This window comes from Macaca nemestrina, chromosome 12, assembly GCF_043159975.1.
Source record: "Macaca nemestrina isolate mMacNem1 chromosome 12, mMacNem.hap1, whole genome shotgun sequence".
Lineage (NCBI taxonomy): Eukaryota > Metazoa > Chordata > Mammalia > Primates > Cercopithecidae > Macaca > Macaca nemestrina.
The window spans coordinates 100,957,055-100,977,027 of record NC_092136.1 but is presented as its reverse complement, the minus strand read 5'-3'; the positions used below and the strand labels follow the sequence as shown (position 1 = coordinate 100,977,027).

At 35.7% G+C, this 19,973-nt stretch overlaps 1 protein-coding gene across 3 annotated transcripts in view; it reads right to left on the bottom strand.

Annotated features, from left to right (window-relative positions):
• The window catches only part of LOC105466506 (Rho GTPase activating protein 42), a 312,048-nt gene that overhangs the window by 18,701 nt on the left and 273,374 nt on the right, over nt 1-19,973 (bottom strand). For all 3 annotated transcript variants that reach the window (XM_071075500.1, XM_071075501.1, XM_071075502.1), the window contains 7 exons: nt 16,930-16,992; nt 15,571-15,645; nt 14,803-14,887; nt 14,061-14,119; nt 10,713-10,818; nt 2,234-2,393; nt 919-1,063 (listed from right to left, as the gene is read on the bottom strand). In XM_071075500.1, the coding sequence (XP_070931601.1) occupies nt 919-1,063; nt 2,234-2,393; nt 10,713-10,818; nt 14,061-14,119; nt 14,803-14,887; nt 15,571-15,645; nt 16,930-16,992 (693 nt within the window). The remainder of the gene's footprint in view (nt 1-918; nt 1,064-2,233; nt 2,394-10,712; nt 10,819-14,060; nt 14,120-14,802; nt 14,888-15,570; nt 15,646-16,929; nt 16,993-19,973) is intronic.

The following is a 19,973-nucleotide window of genomic DNA, read 5'->3' as shown; positions in this document are numbered from 1 at the left end:
ATTTTCAAAGGCTTTTTTCCTTTCCTGCTAAGAATATAGAAACGTAAGAAACTGGCTATTTTGCTGGTTTTATTTTCTAATGTTCCTAAAAGCAAGTTATAAGAAAAATCAGATAAAGTATAATAATACATTCATTCACATATGTCTAAATTAAGAATTAGTAAACTATTTTTAAAAAATTTTTCTGGGTATTTTAAAATAATTGGTATGCATATTTATGGAGAACATGGGATATTTTGATACAGGTGTGCAATGTAAAATAAGCACATCACGGTAATGGAGCATCCACCTCCTCAGGCATTTATCCTTTGAGTTACAAATAATCCAATTACATTCTTTTAGTTATTTTAAAATATATACTTATTATTGACTATTTTCTATTAAATATTGACTGTGGGCAAAAAATTGGAGTGGGGAGTATAAAATAAAATCAGAACGGCCACAGTTTAATGCGTGCCATGGTCTCAAGGTGCCACCCACATCACTGAGGGCTTGGCTCAGAATTGTAAGTTAATGATAATGTGTGTTGTTGCTTTTTATCTTTTCTCTTTCAGACACTGATACCCAAGAGATAATGCTTTGAGAACATAATGTGAAAGGAAGGAAGAAAATGACAGCTTCAGTCAGACTTTATCTTCCTTTCTTCTTTACCACTTTGACAATAGGACAAAACCTGCTACAAAGTAGCACCCAATGTACTTAATCACAGTACATTTTTTCCTTTTGTATCAATAATGAATTTGCTTACCCAAGCAACTGTACAACTATTGACAGAGAATATACAAATGATAAAAGAGGTGGTGTTGGGGAAAGAACATCAGTGTGAACATCTTCTATTTCTACCTAATTACCAATACAGTGAAGTACAGCTGAACTAAAGAATGAAGAAAGCATCTCCCTAAGGCCGGGTGCACTTACTATCAGGTTCAGCCAGGCATGGAGTATACCTCCCTCTGGGCTTCCTAGACCCTGTAGAGAGGCAGATTGCTCGTGTCCTTCGGGATCCAGATCGAGACTGAGGCTGAGGAAGAGGAATGCTTGGGTCTGGAGCAGTATGAAAAATCTACATATAAGAAAAACAGACCATGGTCAATAAAAGGGTGATATTGCCACTGTCATCATAAAATAAGCTTTGAACTATACACTACTTAATCAGCTGCAAAAAATAAGTATGTTAGAGCAATTGTAACTTTTCCATTTATCTGGAGTATTCTTTCTTTCACTGGGTTTTCTTTTTCATTCTCTCCCATTTCCCAAAAGTAAAATTTAGAAGATCTTTCAATAACTTTAAGAAACCTTCCAAATATGAACAAGACATATTGATGGTTTTTATTGTAATATTCTCTTTCCACCTTCATACTCTGAAAAAACATAACCTGAGAGGAACTGAGGCTCATTCTGTATCATTTCTTCCACTGAATGGCTCCTTGCTTCTCAGGAGAAGATGCTACCGTGCTGTTGGCTCTGAGCTGTCAAGGAGTGTGGCAAGCTGCAGGTAAAGGTATGAGCAGAGCTACAGGACACAGCCATGTGCTCTTGCGTTGTGAGAGAGCTTGTGCCCTTAGATACTAAGGGCGTGCTTCTGTGGGTGCTGGGAAGGGACCCAGGGGAGGAGAGGGCCTTAGTCATTCCCTCACAAGGACCAGATCAGAGATAAAAGGATTCCAAATTGTTAGACCTTAATTGGCTCAATTTGCTTAATATTCTAACTAATTCAGCTTTCAAAATTTCCCATTTTCATAGTTATTCTAAGATCTCACTTTTTTCAAGAAATCCTTAGGGACTAGATATAGAGAAGACTTCAAGACTGTTCCCTATATTTTTTTCTTTTGTTTAGTTAGAACATTACCTCTACATAATTAAGAGTTTGATTTCAAAGGGATACAAAGAGAAGCTTAAAATAGACCCAACCACAAAGTGATTTTAAAGTGTTCTCTGCATAGGAGTAATAAACTTACCATACAATGTAAAGAAGAAAACTTTCTGAAGTCAATTATGTAGAAGGAAAGAAAACCATCTAACTGAAGGATTTTGGGAAGCACTTAAAAACTCAACAACAAGGAAAGAAAATTGAAGTCCCCATTAAGAAGTAATTTATACAAAACTTATGAGCTTTTTACATTTTATAGGAATAAATGATTGTCCTGTAAAGTTCATAGATGATACAAGTGCAAAATTCCTTTATAAAAGCAAGATATAAAACTTGACACTTCCACTTGAAAACGCAGCCTACCTTTTCATAGTGCTCTATCAGAATTTCCACCACAATATTCTGAAATTTAATATTCATCATAGCAGCCACAGTTTCTTCCTGTGCTCTCATTAGAGTCGGGCCAAATATGACACCAAGATTTGAGACAGTCATGAGATTTTGTTGGCTGTGTAGTGATACTCTGCAAATAACGAGCAACAAAAATATCTTAAGTTACATGTTTCAAAATTATGAAATAGTCTCTTCTATCAAATTTGTGGTGCAAAAAATGTAAACTATGCCATTATAGGCAAATTGTCCTACTTTTAGCCATTTCCAATTGGCATTTGGAGTATGGCCTAAAAAGATGTAAACAGATAACATTAACTCAAATAAAACATAATTACAGACAAAACAAATTAAAGAAAAAAAAAACCCTAATTTCCTAAATCAAGTACAATTACCCTAGAAAGATGATCAGCTGCTTGTTATTTTCAACACTACTATACTTCTTTTGGAACAAACAGTTAAGAGTAGACTGGTGGCAATTATATTCAGAGTCACCAAACATTATTGAGAACCTATTGCCAGGAATTTTCATACATATTATTATATTTAATCTTCCCAGTAAGTCAGACATTCCTATTGTACAAATTTTTAAAATCCCAGAAGCTCCTAAAGAAACATGTATTTTGAGGTCACAACAAATTCAGGACAGAGGTGCTGTTTCAATTCAGGTCCCCTGACTGCAAGTCAATGGGTTCCTTGAGCTCCTGGGATAGATCACTGACCAATACATGTTTCTTTTCTTTCTCCTTCATCTGTTTCATCCATCCATCCATCCATCCATCCATCCATCCATCCATCCATCCGTCCATCCATCCATCCAAAACTTCCCTGAGTGCCTCCCTAGTGTTGGGTGCTGTGCTAGGCAAACAGTGAGACAAGGAGATGCGGTAGCATCATTGCTTGCTTGACAATAAAATAAAAAACCTCTGATATCACTGACCTGAGCAAAGTAATCCTAGCAACTATCAAGAATGACTTTGACTAGTTCACTAATTTATTCTGGAAATTAGATACATTCTTTAGAGGATACCTCATTCGTTTGACTTATCTTTTAGTTTAACTACTCATTTTTCTATCTTACTCCAAGTCAGGTTATTAGTATAACACAAGATTATGTTTATGTCAGACTGACCATGCGTCACAAACTGCATTCTACAACCAAAAGTAAGATTTTGTGGGAAATCTAGGATTTTAGACTATCCATGCAACTCCTGTCACAGAATAGGAAGAGAAGGCTGCCACGCTGACTGACGTTTTCCTTATGCCATAGAGAGCACGAGCTAAGAAAGCATTTAGTTCAAGTAAGAAGAGTTTCATTCCAAGTTTCCTTTTAATATAATCAAATATTATACATTAATTGCTTAATATGTATTAGAAAATCTACTCAGGAAAGTAGTATGTAAATGCAGTAAGCCTATCTAGATTCAGAGCTTGGATCCATCTCTTGGAAGTTGGGTAAGCTCATTTATGTTATTTAATATCTCCAGGTTTCGGTTTCCTTATCTGTAAATTATATATATAACAACCCATGTTGGGTTGTTGTGAGAATTAAATGAAATAATAAATTAAATCATATATGATCTCAAGATAATATTATCCCCTGAAATTAAATTAGCTTTAGGCACTCTTGCTAAAATGTCATAGTTCCCATAATGTAAATAAAGTGGAATATAGTTAATATTAAGCTCATTAGGAATAAACTTATGAATCTGAAAAACTTGATTTTGCGGTGGGTTCATGACTACATTGCACAGAAGATGGATTATGTTGACGATTGATTTTCTTTTCATTGAATTTTCTTTCTGCTGGGCTACTCAACTGTTACAGACTCCCACTACTCACCATTTCAGCAGGTTCTACAACTTATTCCCTCAACTCATGTAGGGAGCTGATACCCAACTGCTATCTCCTGGAACATATCCCTTTCTTTTATTAAAAGAGGAAATGTATATCAGGATCTGTCAACTTGTATTGTTTCAAATCTAGGAGTTTACACATAAAGAAACCAACATCATATGCTTAAGAGTTCTGCTTATGGAAATGGTAGAACATAAGGAGCCCCCATGGACCCAATACACAGAGCAAAAATCATAATGGATAAAAATTATTATTTAAAACCATACCCAAAAACACTTAAAGTCTCTAGAAAAAAACTTAAAGAATAAAGAAATATTTGTTCAAGCAAATCTAATTTTCAATAAGAAAAGCCAAGAGTCTGTGGCTTTTGAGGTACAACTGGCTCCCTCTTTCTTCCACCCCCAGCTCAATATGACTGAAACTCCACTCTGGGCAAATGTGGCCAAGAAGACAGGGCTCCCTCTTTTCTCAGCCCCAAGTCAAGGGATATAGTATCTCAAGGGTTTGGCAGGCTGTGAGCATGTCTCAGGCCCTCTACCTGTGGGTTGCAGAGGCTGAATTCCCAGTGAATGCAACTGAAAAGGCACTCACTGGGAATTCATCCTCTGTAACCCAGAGAATTCTTTGCCTCCAACTAGCCACACACATAGGGTGGATAGCTTTACCTGAGGTGCAGCAGGCCAAGAATATTGGTGCCAAAATCTCCCTCATTTCAGGACTACCTCCCTCAGCCAGTGCTGAGAGCAATGGGTCAAAGATTTTACCAGAGGGAGTGGAGTCCATATGAACAGAAAACTCTGACTCTCTCGCTAGATCATAAGAAATAGCTAGGAAAAGAGACAGAAAGAGCCCTCTTAGCATCATAACAAATCTCAAAGACTTTTTTTTTTTAAGTGACCTGGCAAGGAGCTGGAATTTAACTGGATATGCTCTAGGGTATTGTCAAAAACAACAGAGCAATCTACTAGCAGTTAGTGAAAACTAACAAGCTGGATGTGATACCAAATGAAGCAGACAGCTTTACAGACCTGCTAAGGAAACAAACAGAACTCTCCTGAAACTACTGTTATCCCTGGGTGACTGTGGTCATGTCCAAGACTGCATTCTCTGAAGAGATAATAGAAGAAGCTTCACACTGAGGAGGAAATAGACTTCACTAAAATAGTTGACTAAAGATACTAAATTAGCCTGGGCATGGTGACTCAAACCTGTAATCCCAGCACTTTGGGAGGCCAAGGTGGGTGGATCACCTGAGGGTCAGGAGTTCGAGACCAGCCTGACCAACATGGTGAAACTTCATCTCTACTAAAAAATACAAAATTAATCGGGTGTGGTGGTGAGTGCCTGTAATCCCAGCTACCTGGGAGGCTGAGGCAGGAGAATCACTTGAACCTGGGAGGCAGAGGTTGCAGTGAGCAAAGATTGTGCCACTGCACTCCAGCCTGGGTGGCAGAGTGAAACTTTGTCTCAAAAAAAAAAAAAAAGAAAAGAAAAAAGATACTAAATAAATAAGCAAACAACAATAAAAGCAAGAGAGGATCAGTATTAGTATTAGTATTAGTTGCTACAAAACAGTAGCTAAAATGCCGTGTCTTCAACCAAAAATTATGACAATGCAAAGAAACAGGAAAGTGTGACTGGTATACCAGGAAAAAAGTAGATAATAAAAACTGCCTGTGAGCAGACCAAATGTCAGATTTAAACAGAAAAAGACTTCAAAGAAATCATAAATATATCCAAAGTCCTCAAGAAAACCATGTCTAAAGATGAAGTATGGAGGTGTGGTAGCAATGTTTCATCAAATAGAGAATGTCAATAATGAGAGAGAAGTTATTTTAAAAATAAGAACCAAATGAAAACTGAAGTTGAAAAGTACAACAGCTGAAATGAAAAGTTCATTACTGGGGTTCAACACTAAATTAGAACTGACAGAAGAGTGAATCAGTAAACTTGAAGTATCAATAGAGATTATGCAATCTGAGGAATGGAGAGAAAGAAAAAAAAATGAAGAAAAATAGATCATCAGAAAAAAATCTGTGACCTTAAGCACACTCATAAATGCATAATGGAAGTACCAGTAGCAGATGAAAGAGAGAAGTAGAAAAAAATATTCAAAGATATAGTGGCTGAAAATTTTCCAAATTTGATTAAAAACATTAATCTATATATCCAAGAAGCTCAACAAACTCCAAGTAGAATAACTGCAAAGATATCCACAGCAAGACACATCACAGTAAAAGTGCACAAGCCAAAGACAAAAAGAAAATTCTGAAAGCATTAAGAGAAAAAGTCTTACTGGGGTCTACAAAGAACCCCAATAAGCTTATTTCTCAATAGAAGCAATAATGGTTAGAAGGCAGAGGGATGGCATATTCAAAATGCTTAAAGAAAAAAAAGTCTGCCAACTAAGAATCTTCTATCCAGCAAAATTAACCTGCAAAAAGGAGGGTGAAATAAAGACATTTTCAGGATACAAAAATTGAGAACTTATTGCTAGCAGATCTACATCACAAAAAATACTAAAGGACATTCTTCAGGCTGAAAGCAAGTGACCTTAGACTGTAATTCAAATGCACATGTAAAAACAAACAAACAAACAAAAAAACAAAAAACAAAAAACCCAATGTAGGTAATTAGGTAATTAAAAGAGTATAAATACATATTTCTTCTCCTTCCTTTTCTTGATTTTAAAATGCAATTTTAATAATATGTATGTATTAATAATTATATTGTTGGGCCTATAGCATTTAAAAATGTAGTATATTTGACAGTAATAGCACAAATGAAAAGCATAAAGCAAAGCTGTAGTGGAATAAGAAAGTAATACTAGATGGTAATTCAAATTTATAGGAACAAATGAAAAGGTTAAAAAATGGTAAATAAGAAGGTTAATAAATGTATCAAACTCTATAAATGTACTTGCTCCTCTTTCTTCCCTCAACTTCATCTCTAAGAGGCATAAAATTACATAAATAAGGATAACAATGGATTGTTGGGATATAACATATATAGATATAACATGTTTATTAATGATAGCACAAAAAGGAGAAAGAGGAAATATAACTATGTAAAAATAATGTTTCTATAGCTCACATGAATTAAGTACATTCTGATAATCTTATATGATTATCTTATATGATAAGCCCTAGAAAATCTATTAGGATAAGAAAGCAGTAAAATTAAAACTGAATAGCAAAGACAACATGAAACATATAGAAAACAAAAAGAAAAATGGTAGATATAGGTCCAACCACATCAAGAATAACATTAAATGTGAATGGATTAAACAATACAATCAAAAGTCAGAGATTATCAAACTGAATTAAAAAACAATAAGATCCAACTATATGCTTTCTACAGTAGATATACATTAGACTCAGAAATACAAAAGGTTGAAAGTAAAAGGACGGAAGATGTATCATGCAAACAGTAATCAAATGAAAGCCAGAAGAACCATACCAATATCATACAAAATGGATTTTAAAACAAAAAAATGCTATTAGAGATAAAGATAAAATATAATGATAAAAGGATCAATCTGGCCAGGTGTGGTGGCTCATGCCTGTAATCCCAGCACTTTGGGACACTGAGGCAGGTGGATCACGAGGTCAAGAGATAGAGACCATCCTGGCCAACATGGTGAAACCCCGTCTCTACTAAAAATACAAAAATTAACTAAAATTAGCTGGGCGTGGTGTCACGTGTCTCTAGTCCCAGCTACTCAGGAGGCTGAGGCAGGAGAATCACTTGAACCCAGGAGATGGAGGGTGCAGTAAGCCGAGATCGTGCCACTGCACTCCAGCCTGGTGACAGAGCGAGACTCTGTCTCAAAAAAAAAAAGGGTCAATCTAACAGGAATATATAACAATTATAAACATATATATAGAGTTAATAACAAAGTACTCAAATACATGAAGCAAAGTCATGCGCTCCTGAGTGGGCTTTCCAAACAGTGAATCAAGAATTTTGTTTAGTTTTACATTTGCACTGAGTAAGGATTATTGGTCACCTGAATATTATTGAATTAAAAACATCAACTGGCAAATGTAATACCACTAGCAAATATCCATGTGTAAAATGAAAAGATTTTCATTTAGGAGAAATCAACTTTCACTTCTTACTTTACATTCAAAAGAAATTCCATAATAATTTTCTAAAATGTTATGCTCCTAATGAATACATAAGTCCACCCACAATTTTTTTCTGTAATTTAATAACACTTTTAAATATTTAAAATTAGTTGAGAATCAAAGAAAACACCACAGATAGCAAACAAAAGGACTCTTAGGAAGAAATCAATGATTTATACTGTTTCTCAGACTTAATTAATGGAAATCTGGAATCAGTCCTTTAGTCTTTAGAATTCCAATCTAGGTTGATTGTCCTAATTTTTTTTCAGCCATGAAAGGTTGCCAGGGATCAAGAATGTTATTAGCTGTTTGCTGTTTTTATAAGTAAATTTGTGGTGATCTGAATGCACATTCCACAGCTGCTTTTTGGTGAGCAAGGTTTGACCTTTTGAAAGTTCAAGAAAGAAGCCAGGAATGGTGGGGAAGGATGAGCAAAGTAATTTAAGCATTCTTTAGTGGCCAGATACTCTCCTGTGCTAGTGCCTGTGCCAAAGCCACACAGAGTCATATTAAGGGTATGGCTTGTGTTAATCTATTATTCTGGATAATTAAGCAAACATATTTTGTGTGACACACATGTGGATTTTCAAAGGACATTTTCAAAGCTTTTGCTAGAAAATTAGTTTGAAGACCAACAAGAAAATGTCTAATAAATTGTATAAATTTCATGAAGAGCTCACACAACTCAAAACTAATACTGACCAACATAGCAAGTCCTGTGTTCATTAGCTAAAAGGAGTGCTGCTATGAGTCAATAGTTAATGATGAACTTTAAGTGATGTTGATCCTAGTAGATTTCCTTTTTATTTTAAATAGTGGTGGTGGTAATGGGTATGTGGGGGAAGATTTACATTATCTAAAAGCCTGCAAGTTGAGATGAGATTTATGAATATGTTTATGTAGCACTACAGAATGAGCATCTGTTATCCAAAATGCTTGAGAACAGAAGTGTTTGGATTTCAGATATTTTTCAGATTTTAAAATATCTGCATTATATTTACCAGTTGAGCATCCCAAATCCAAAAACTTCCAATGAGCATTATAATTGAGCAACATCTTGGCACTCAAAAAGTTGCAGAATTTGGAGCATTTTGAATTTTTGATTTTCAGACTTGGGATACTCAAGTTGTATTTCAAATGTATATGGCTCAAATGAGCATAAATTGGGTTACTACTTATTATGAAGAATGAAGGATTAATCATTTTATTGTAAATCATGGTACTCATTAAAATGGGAAATATGATACTCATTAAATATTCCCATTGAAATATTTCCCATTTTAATGTGTACCATGATTTACAATAAAATGATTAATCCTTCATTCTACTAAATAATGCTACAGGAAATTCTTAAGTAAGTTTAAAACTGGATTTAGACATTTGTTTCCAGCAGCATGGCAAATTCACTTTGGGCTTAAATATGTGTTTGTCTCTCTCTCTGTATCTTTCAATTTATAGAGAGATAGATAGTAGATAGATACAATATTTATAATGATTAATTTTGCATGTCAACTTGGCTAGGCTATGATACCAAGATATTTGGTTGAAGATTATCCTAGATATTTCTGTTAAGGTATTTTGTTCAGATGACATCATCATTTAAATGAGTAGTCTTTAAGTAGAGTAGATTACCCTCCATAATATGGGTGGGGCTCATCCAATCAGTTGAAGGTCTTAAAAGGAAAAACAACAACAACAACAACAACAACAAAAAACTGAGTTCCCAGAGTAACAAGGAATTCTGTCTCAAGATTGCCTTTGGATTCAAGCTTCAATATCAACTCTTCCCTGCCAGCCTGCACTGCAGATTTCAGACTTATTAGCCTCAATAATCAAGTGAACCAATTCCTTAAAATCAACCAATCAATCTCTATCTCTTTACATATATATTAAATATATGTACACACACACACACACAGACACTATTGCTTTTGTTTCTGCAGATAGCTCTGGCTAATATAGTATTTATATACAAAGAGAGATTTTAAATATATGAATAAACTAGCAGCAAAGTTAGAAAAATCTACAGAGATCAAGTGAAATAATGAATACATGGAGGGAATCTCACAGTTAAGTGTTAGTTTTACCTAGGGGAACCTGTTGACTTTAGTAGTGTAGAGCACTGGTCTTCAAACTCATTGCTTATAATGCACCAAAAAGAATTGGGAGGAAGAAAACTATATACTCCTTCATTTTTAAGTTGACACATCTACTTGTTTCATCATTAGTTTAACGATTGCAAAGGATATAATTATTTGCATAATTATATGCAAATAAACATATACAGGTACACACACTCATATAGAAATATCTTAAAAACAAACCACCATACTATTTTTTAAGCAAATTCAATGGACTCTAATTATAATACCAATATTATAACATCATCACATACTTTAAAAAGACATGAACAAACTTAACGGATGAACAATAAGTTAAATGAACAATGTAAGTTAGAGAATTACTTGACCAGATGCTTTATTAAGATGTCCAGCATCTCTCTGTTTTTCTCCGGCAATTTGTGCACCAATGCATGTACAGCCTCCACCCTGTAGTTCTGGTCATCAGATTCTGTTACATAAAAAAGGTTGCAAATGTTCAAGTTTTAATTGCAATTCAATTGCATTTAATTGCATTCAATTGAATTTCATTCAATGTAAATATAAGTAATCTAATCACAATTACCACCTCTACCCCTCATGCCTCACAGGCACTGCTTCATGTAGCATCATCATTATCATTCCCTATGACTAGAATAAGTTGAGTAACTCACTCATGGTCATGAAGTTAGGAAGTAGAGAAGCCAAAGAAGCCCAGTTCTACAGATTCCACACAGATGCTCTTAGCCACTGAACTGAATACTTTGATACAGCCAATACTCATCACCTGCTTGGGTTTTACTGCCTAAAGACACAATCAAACCTTTAGATATGTGAATGACCACAGCAACTGCTATAGATTTCCTAATGTGCCAGTCATTAGAGTACGTATTAGTCTATTTATATGGTTTGGCTGTGTCCTCACCCAAATCTCATCTTAATTGTAGTTCCCATAATCCCTACGTGTTGTGGGAGGGACCCAGTGGGAGGTGAGGTAATGGAATCATGGGGGTGGTTACCCTATGCTGTTCTCATGATAGTGAATGAGTTCTCATGAGATCTGACAGTTTTATAAGGGGCTTTTCTCCCTTTCCTCAGCACTTCTCTGTCCTGCCACCATGTGAGGAGGCACCTTCTGCTGTGATTGTAAGTTTCCTGAGTTGCTCCCAGCCATGTGGCACTGTGAGTCAATTAAACCTCTTTTTCTTATAAATTACTGAGTCTTGGATGTTTCTTCATAGTAGTGTAGTAATACACCCATAGAAAGCTCCTAGAGATTCAACCCAGTGTGACCAGATGAAGCCCCGCATTCCTCTCATTTTACAAATATAAAGACAATACGGAAGAACTGTTCTGAAATGTTAGCATTATTACATAAACATAAGCCCCATAGATTTTCAGCCCATAATGACAATGGTAAATGTAAAATATAAGAATCATCTATGGCAAGCGTAGTCTGCCAAGTGAAAGCTAAGATGTTGGCATGTCTGCTAGAGAAATGTCTAACATTGCAGAACAAGAAAACCTCATTTAACATTCTCTTACTGTGGCAAATAAATTCTGGGATGATTCCCCACTGTACCAAATTCTTTCTCCAGAAAGTATCTTGACTCACAGGATTCACATTATGGGACTACCATTTCACCTGGGAGCAGCTATTTAGACATGGGGTGAAGAGAGAGCCTGGCTCAGGCTAAACATGAGGTCTAACCTAGCAACTGGAATGGAGACTGCAAAAATCTGATCTTACTGCTGGCTATGTGAAAAGGCAGACAATGTAAAATCAGGGCTGAAGTGACTAAATGTACTCCAAGAAAATCTGTCTGGGAAGGAAAGTGAGAATGATGGAAATACAGTAGAGAACAAAGATGAGAGATCCTCAGGAAAGAGTGAGTAGAGAAATGTCAAATCCCAAGTTGGCAGTTCCCGGTTGCAGGCTCATGGAAACCCTGACCTCTGTTCTGCCAAGGAATACACTGAAATATCTCTTAGGATCTGAATAACTTCCCCTTTATACTGAGCTGGACTTCTGCTGCTTGAAACCAAATAACCTAATTTTCTTAACTTAGCATCTAGTAAATATGGCTATCTTAGGTCCAGACAAAAGATGAGTTCATATATATAAGGATATATTTTAAATATCATGGTCATGAATATTATTATTACAATATAATCATCATTTGCTACAGAAGCAAATGGAGAAAAAACTTCTGACTAAAAGCTTGTACTGAAACAATAAGCTCATTGAGCCATTTTAGCCAAGTAGCTCAAATTTCCTTTGTTATAAAGCAAAATTTCTGTAAGAAAGGGTTCTGGGTTAAGAGTAAAAAAAAAAAAGAAAAAAAAAAAACTGGCTTGCAGCCCTGATTTTGCCATGAATTTATTAGTGTCATTGTGCATATTATTTGCCCACTTTGGGTCCTGATTTCCTAGTTCATAGAATGAGAGGTCAGATTATATATTTTCTCTGGTCCTGTATGTCCTACAAAGATTTCTATGAAGAGGAGGTAGGGTGGAGAGCTTCAAGAGAAAACTAAATAGTGTAGATTTATAGGAGATCATGTGGTTAGTCATAAAAGCTAGATTGAAAACCGAGGTCATTCAATTTTATCTGACACTTTTATCAGCACACATTTCCTGTGACATTACAATGTGTGCAAATAAACTAACGCAACTAATTTCTTTCTTGGATTGTGAAAAATAATCTGGTTGTAGTCACACCTCATACATCTTAACAATGAAATGCCAGCTCTTAATTGTTACAAGTTGTTGTGATGGGCTCAGATGGTACCCGGTACTTCAGTCTCAATGGTTTACAAATACATGTTACTAACTTCTCAGATAGCATATGTCAACTCTTCCTGCTAATATTTTAAATTGATCTATCTATTCATATCACATGATGGCAATCACAGATCTAAACAAATGACATAAATGTGATCATTGCAAATAAAATATGAGGGAGAGGGGATTGATGGAAGCGCCTGCGGTCTGCCAAAAATATGTGACTCATCTCCAGACTGACGAATATAGCACATGATCATGTGCAGGGACATAATTGTCTGTACATATTCAGAGTCCTGCTTAGTTGATCTTATAAGAAACTGATACTTGTCATTCAAATAAGATGAAATGAGAATAATAATTCCTCATGGTTCTTTCTAATCACCAGACTGTTACCCAGTGAGGTCTTACTAAGTGTCAACATATTTCAGTTAATTCTGCAATTTCTTATTGGCTTCTAAACCACATTATAAATTACTAAATATCAGATTAACAACTTTTTTTGTTTGTTTTTTTAATTTGAGATGGAGTTTCACTCTTGTTGCCTGGGCTGGAGTGCAATGGCGCAATCTCGGCTCACCGCAACCTCTGCCTCCTGGGTTCAAGCGATCCTCCTGCCTCAGCCTCCCGAGTAGCTGGGATTACAGGCATGCACCACCACGCCCAGCTAATTTTGTATTTTCAGTAGAGACAGGGTTTCTCCATGTTCATCAGGTTGGTCTCGAACTCCCAACCTCAGGTGATCCACCCATCTCGGCCTCCCAAAGTGCTGGAATTACAGGTGTGAGCCACCATGCCCAGCCCAGATTAACAACTTTTTAAGCGGTACTTGAAAAAAATCTTCACTAGCTGATACTAGTAATATATGCCTAAGTATGGCAGCATAAAACTACATCAATTATAAAGTGTATGTGATTCAAGTATACTTACTAACAGCAATGATAAAATCTTTGTGCAACTTGTAAGTCATCAGTGGTTCTGCAAGGCACCTACAACAGAGAAGTAAAGCACATGTTAGAATAGTAGTATCTTTTATTCTCCCCTAAACTTTAAGTGTTTCTTTAAGAATTAGGTGACTGTCATTCATCAATTAAAAATAAAATAATATATAAATAAGTAAATAAAAGAACCGGGTGATTTGGCAGTTTGATAAAGTTCCAGTAGTGGGGCCACAGAGACACCTAAAATGCAGACCTCGAAGACACCAATGTACTTCTTTTCATGACTGTATTAACAACTTAGTACTTAGTATTTCTTTCCATGACTGTATTAAGAGGGGAGACTGGGAGACAATTTTTTCAGTGTCAGAATTACCTTACCAGAGGAACAAATATGGGAACAATAGTTAAAAAACAAAACAACACAACTTTCCATTCCAATTTGTTATTTTAAAAAGTACATAGAAATCCTATATACAAACTTCATATGAAACAACAAATACTAATTCAGTACTCAATATTATATTGTCTTTTAAATTATTATTGGAAAAATCAAGTACAAGTTCCAGAACACTAAATGTAAATCTTACCATGTCATGCTATTTCACCTTTTGTGAGGGAACTGAGCTACCGAGTGAAGCTTCTGGACACGGGCTCCATGAAGTCACACGGTTACTACCCAAGGGGTGAGTCAGAGACTGCATCCAGAGTACTAGGAGTTAAACCCTCCTCACCTGAGGTAGTTTTTCAGCCCACTCGTTATCGTCTTATTGTCCCACAGTTCAATATCAATATCAATATCAGGAGGGGATTTAGGAGCTGGAAATAATAAAACAAGATGTTTAAATTGTGTAGTTCAAAATATTCCTTATGCAATTATGAAAAATGGGCACAAACATAAGTAGGTCAAAAGAGAGAGGTCTTCATTTCTTAGAATGCAAAGAGTTAACGTTAGGACTGTTGTTTGTGTGAATTGATAAAAAGCTGACACTAAAACTCGAAGATGTATCCTATGAAATAAGTCTCCCAAATGAAATTACTGCTAATTGCTAACAGGACAGAGCAGTTACCATGTGCCCAGCATGCTTCTAAGTGCTTTACAGAGATTAACATACCCAATCCTCACAACTCTTAAGAGGCAGGTACCATTATTATCCCTATTTTTATAAACGAGGAGGCTGAGACACAAAGACATTAAGTAAATTACTCAAGGTCACAAAACCTGTAAGTTGCTGAGCTAGGATTCCAAATGACATCCATGCATCTTACTGTATCTCTAGCTTACCAAAGAACACTTGGGAGAAAAAAAATACAGTATTATAAAAATGCCCCCTCAAATTCTCATTGTTCATCTATTATAAATAAACATTAAAAACTGAATATAAATATGAACTTTAAATATTATTTGAAAATATTCAAAGTCGCACTAGTCAAAGAAGCCTATACTTTAGATTACCTATAAGAACACAAAACTTATGTAAGTTGCTTCATCCAAAACTTACAAAATATGGTATTCATGAGTTTCTGAACTTTGGAGTTCACTCCTCCTATTCGGTAGAGTCCTAAAATGGTGATACCTAATAGGAAGGAAAATCACAAGAAAATGGCTTGAGATACAGCTTGGCAAGTACAGAATGTGAAAAACTCAGACATGTGCCTAACAAAATTTGAAAGCTACTTATCCAATTTCACAGTATAACTTTAGCAAAGCTATCCTGGAAACACCCATCAGACTTCTATTTCTCAGAGCAGACACTGAACAGTGATTTGAAAGTCTTTGAAGATCTTCAAAGTAGCAAAGTGTAGCTGCCTATTCACCAGTATTTGAATATAAAAAAGCAATGGAGATGAGAAGGGATGATCGGTATTACTCATGTTCTATTTCTTCAGAGTCATGGAGTCCTCCTCCATGTGGAAAAGTCCTATGGCATTTATATCTTCAGTTTAGAGATGAGGAAACAGATTCAGAGAATTCAAGGAAACTACTTCTCAAAACGTTGAAGTGGCAGCACTTAAAATTTAAATATAAGTTTATGGAACTCCAAAGCCCAATATGAATGTTGCTTTAGCCAAATTTTCCTGGAAGTGAGTCCAACATTTAACTGGAGTGGACTTCAAGACAGAGGTCATGATTAGAGTAAAGAAAGGTGCCAAAGCTCTGGCAGTGACAAATCAGCAAAAGAAAGTATATAAGGAAGGAAGGGAGCGAAGACAAGCTCCTTAGGAATCTTACCTCCTCAATGATTGGGGAAAAAAAAAAAATCAAAGAGGCCGGGCAAGGTGGCTCAAGCCTGTAATCCCAGCACTTTGGGAGGCCGAGACGGGTGGATCACGAGGTCAGGAGATCAAGACCATCCTGGCTAACACAGTGAAACCCCGTCTCTACTAAAAAATACAAAAAACTAGCTGGGCGAGGTGGCGGGCGCCTGTAGTCCCAGCTACTCGGGAGGCTGAGGCAGGAGAACGGTGTAAACCCGGGAGGTGGAGCTTGCAGTGAGCTGAGATCCGGCCACTGCACTCCAGCCTGGGCGACAGAGCGAGACTCCGTCTCAAAAAAAAAAAAAAAAAAAAAAATCAAAGGGGTGCTTGCAGTAATAAATAAGGCACAGTTTATCAATAAGAAGTACAGTGAGGCTATATTAGAAAAAAATCTAAAAAAGAAGTATGCCTAAAGCATGATTTTTAGTAAACTAAAGCTCAAGGTATAACTATTTGTATACTGATACATACATCTATATCACTCTTAAAATTAATCCATGTTAATGACCAAATACATCTTCATTGACTCATCTACTCTGAGAGTTTTCTATGTAAGAATGAGACATATGACAGGAATGCTATACTGATCAGGCAACACTGACCTCTTGTTTCTACAGCTTGAATGCATTTTCTCACAAAGTTGAACCCTGCTTCGTTCAAATACACTGAAAATAAGAGAGAAATCGCATTAGGTGTTTATGCTGAACTCACATCCCCACTTCAGTTGGCTCTGTTCATTGGCCCTTTATGACTCAACAGTAGAGAGGTTTTCACTGAGTTTTTCAAATATTTTGGTTAGAGGCCGACTTTTTATTTTGGGGTAGAAGTAGAGGAGGGAACTTCACCCTCACAGTTATTGTATCCACCTGCCAAGATCCTTCACAGAAAGTGTATTACAATGATCTTATCCACTTTTCCTAAAAATAGCATTACTCCTTTACTATGTGTTATTTTTTTTCAAATGATAGGAGCAAATGCAATAAGAATAAACCCTTATTATGTATTGAAACTTGTAATATAAAGCCTTTTACATATCCTTTCCCATGATTCTCAAACTATTATCAGGTAGAGAAAAGGCTCTGCAGTCTCAAGATGATTCCCTGGGTTGCTGAAAATCTCCACTGTTCCCAGTTTTAAGCTCTAGAGTCAGGCTTCTAACTCGGGTCTGATTCTAAGCTCCATGCTCTATTTTTCATTTTGCTACTGTATTTAAAATAATTCAAAACATGCATTGTCAGTCACTAAACATCCCCAAAAGGTCCTAGGATTCTGAAATTGCAATTTTTGGTTTTTTGGCTAGATTTTCTTTGGATCAATTCTAATTTTTTAAAGGGTTTTGGGGCCAGATCAAATGAGATTCCTTGTATAAAGAGAAAGCATTTATTTAAAAAATACCAACTAACACCCAAAGAGAAAACTGAAAAACTTTTGAACTATGATACAAATTTTCATCACATGTGGTAGAGACACGATTTTTAAAATATTCTCAAATCATAAATGAGAATTCAAACCAATAAAAATTTAAAACTAACTTCCATTTAAAGACAGTAGATTAAACATTCTTGTAACTCAAAATAGACCCCCAGACAAAAAATATATATCAAAAAAATAATGATAAAAATCAAGAAAGGGTAACAGCAACAAACTAAAAACTGAAAAAAATTCTAGGCACAGCAAGCCAATGGAGCTGAACTGATTGACAGAAAGGCCTGAATAACCTGTGCCTAACAATGGAACTAGAGGTACTACCACGAAGGGGTATTTATTGTGTGTTGTTAGGTGAAATTGACAGGACAATAAGGCCTATTTTCTCAAAATCTAAAAATCTGAGGGTATATATGACTGTTTCTATTTTCCTAAGAAAAAACTCCACAAATATATATGCAAACTATTGGTAAGGAGAAAGAGGGCAGCAGTTAGAAACTGTCGTTTTTAATTCACTAGGTATTTTGGGATTATTTGATATTTTAAAAAAATACATATATATGTGTGTGTGTGTTTAGCACTCTAAAAAACAACTTCAAAACTCTAGAAATAAAATTGTCAAAACTAAAATATGTATTGCCATCAATGGGAAGTAGCTCATTTATTTCTTTGTCCCCACTGTCCTAGGTCAAGAGAACAGAACTCAGTGAATACTTTCAGTGAACTCAACACACAAAAATGAATGGCCATGGCATCTCATTAGAGTACAGCTGATGACCTACCTACATAAGAGTGAAGCTTTTCTTGGACACCAAAGAGAGACTGCTTGCTTCCAATAACCCCAAAATGCCCAGCATAACACTAAGCATTCAGATATTTTAAAATACTTCTTGAATATAGGAAACAGGTAAGATGGAAAAGCAAGGAATAATTTAATTTTCAGTTTTAAGGACAACAACAAAAACTGAGACAAAAAATGTAACCCTAGGTAAAAACAAGACACTAGCACTTTTCTATCAATTAAAACTGCAAGTTCCTGACATTTAAAATGTTTGGTACTAGAGGTCACATTCTTCCGCTGTTCAATAAAAAGATGTATTAAGAGAAAAAGACAATCATTTTTTAAAAATTTCAACAGAACTTCCTTTCAACAAAAATATAATGAAGATAGTTGTGACATATAAAACAGAATTTCTCTCTTAAGCATTTTGAGAAAAATAAGTAATAACCAGGCTGTACCCCAAAGTATACTGGGATATTTGGCAGCAATATTCCAATCTTTTCTAATAAACTGATATCAAAAGCTTATCATGTAGAATAAAATCTTACTGAGAGTCAGTCTAACTGCAGGGTTATTCTACGGATGCTTCTGTTCTGACATATTCCATGGATCCTGTACTTAGCTCCCGTCATGTGAGTAAATACAACACTATCAATCAATTCAGAGATGTGGAAGAATATACTGTGTTGGCAAAAGTAACCATGAATTTTTGTTTCCTTTGCCCATCCTTTGCTTTGACTGAAAGAGTAGTTTCATGGTGCAGAGATAGTGTCCAACTTTGTTTAAAGCCAGGAAAACCTAAGGCCAGTTCTCAGCTCTAGTATCACTGCTGTATGTCTGAGGTGGTGGACATGTACCTATTATTTTATAAACTCAAGTTCCTTCTTTTATAAAATGAGCGAAGTAACAATACCTAAGTTAAACAGTTGTAGTAAGATGAAGACAAATGGAATGAAACACTGAAGAGTGCCTAACAATGGAACAAGAGGAATTCAATGCTAGGTTTTTTTTCCTGTCTGCTCCTGTCTACACGTCACTGCTATATGAAGGAAAACATAAGAAGAAATTATAAAAGAAGCCAGTCATTAGTTTTAACTAGATGAAAGGGGCAGTAGTTACTCTTTCACTTGTTAGCTCTGTTACTAGGCATGGTTTTGATCTCTCTGTGCCTCAGTTTCCTCTCCTACAAAATAAAGGTAATAGTTTCTTCCTCATAGTACTGTTTAAAGATGAAGTAAGTTAACATTTGCAAAGCTCCTAGAATAGCATATGCTTAGAATATAGTAAGTGCTTTAGAGTATTGGCTCTTATCATTATCATTACTGACTAGAGAAGAATGCAAATCTCTACATATGTAAACTTCGTGAATAAGGCATTCTTCCCACATGGCTAAAATTACTAGGGCTTGAGGGACAGTCAGACACAAAGTTGATTTTCAAA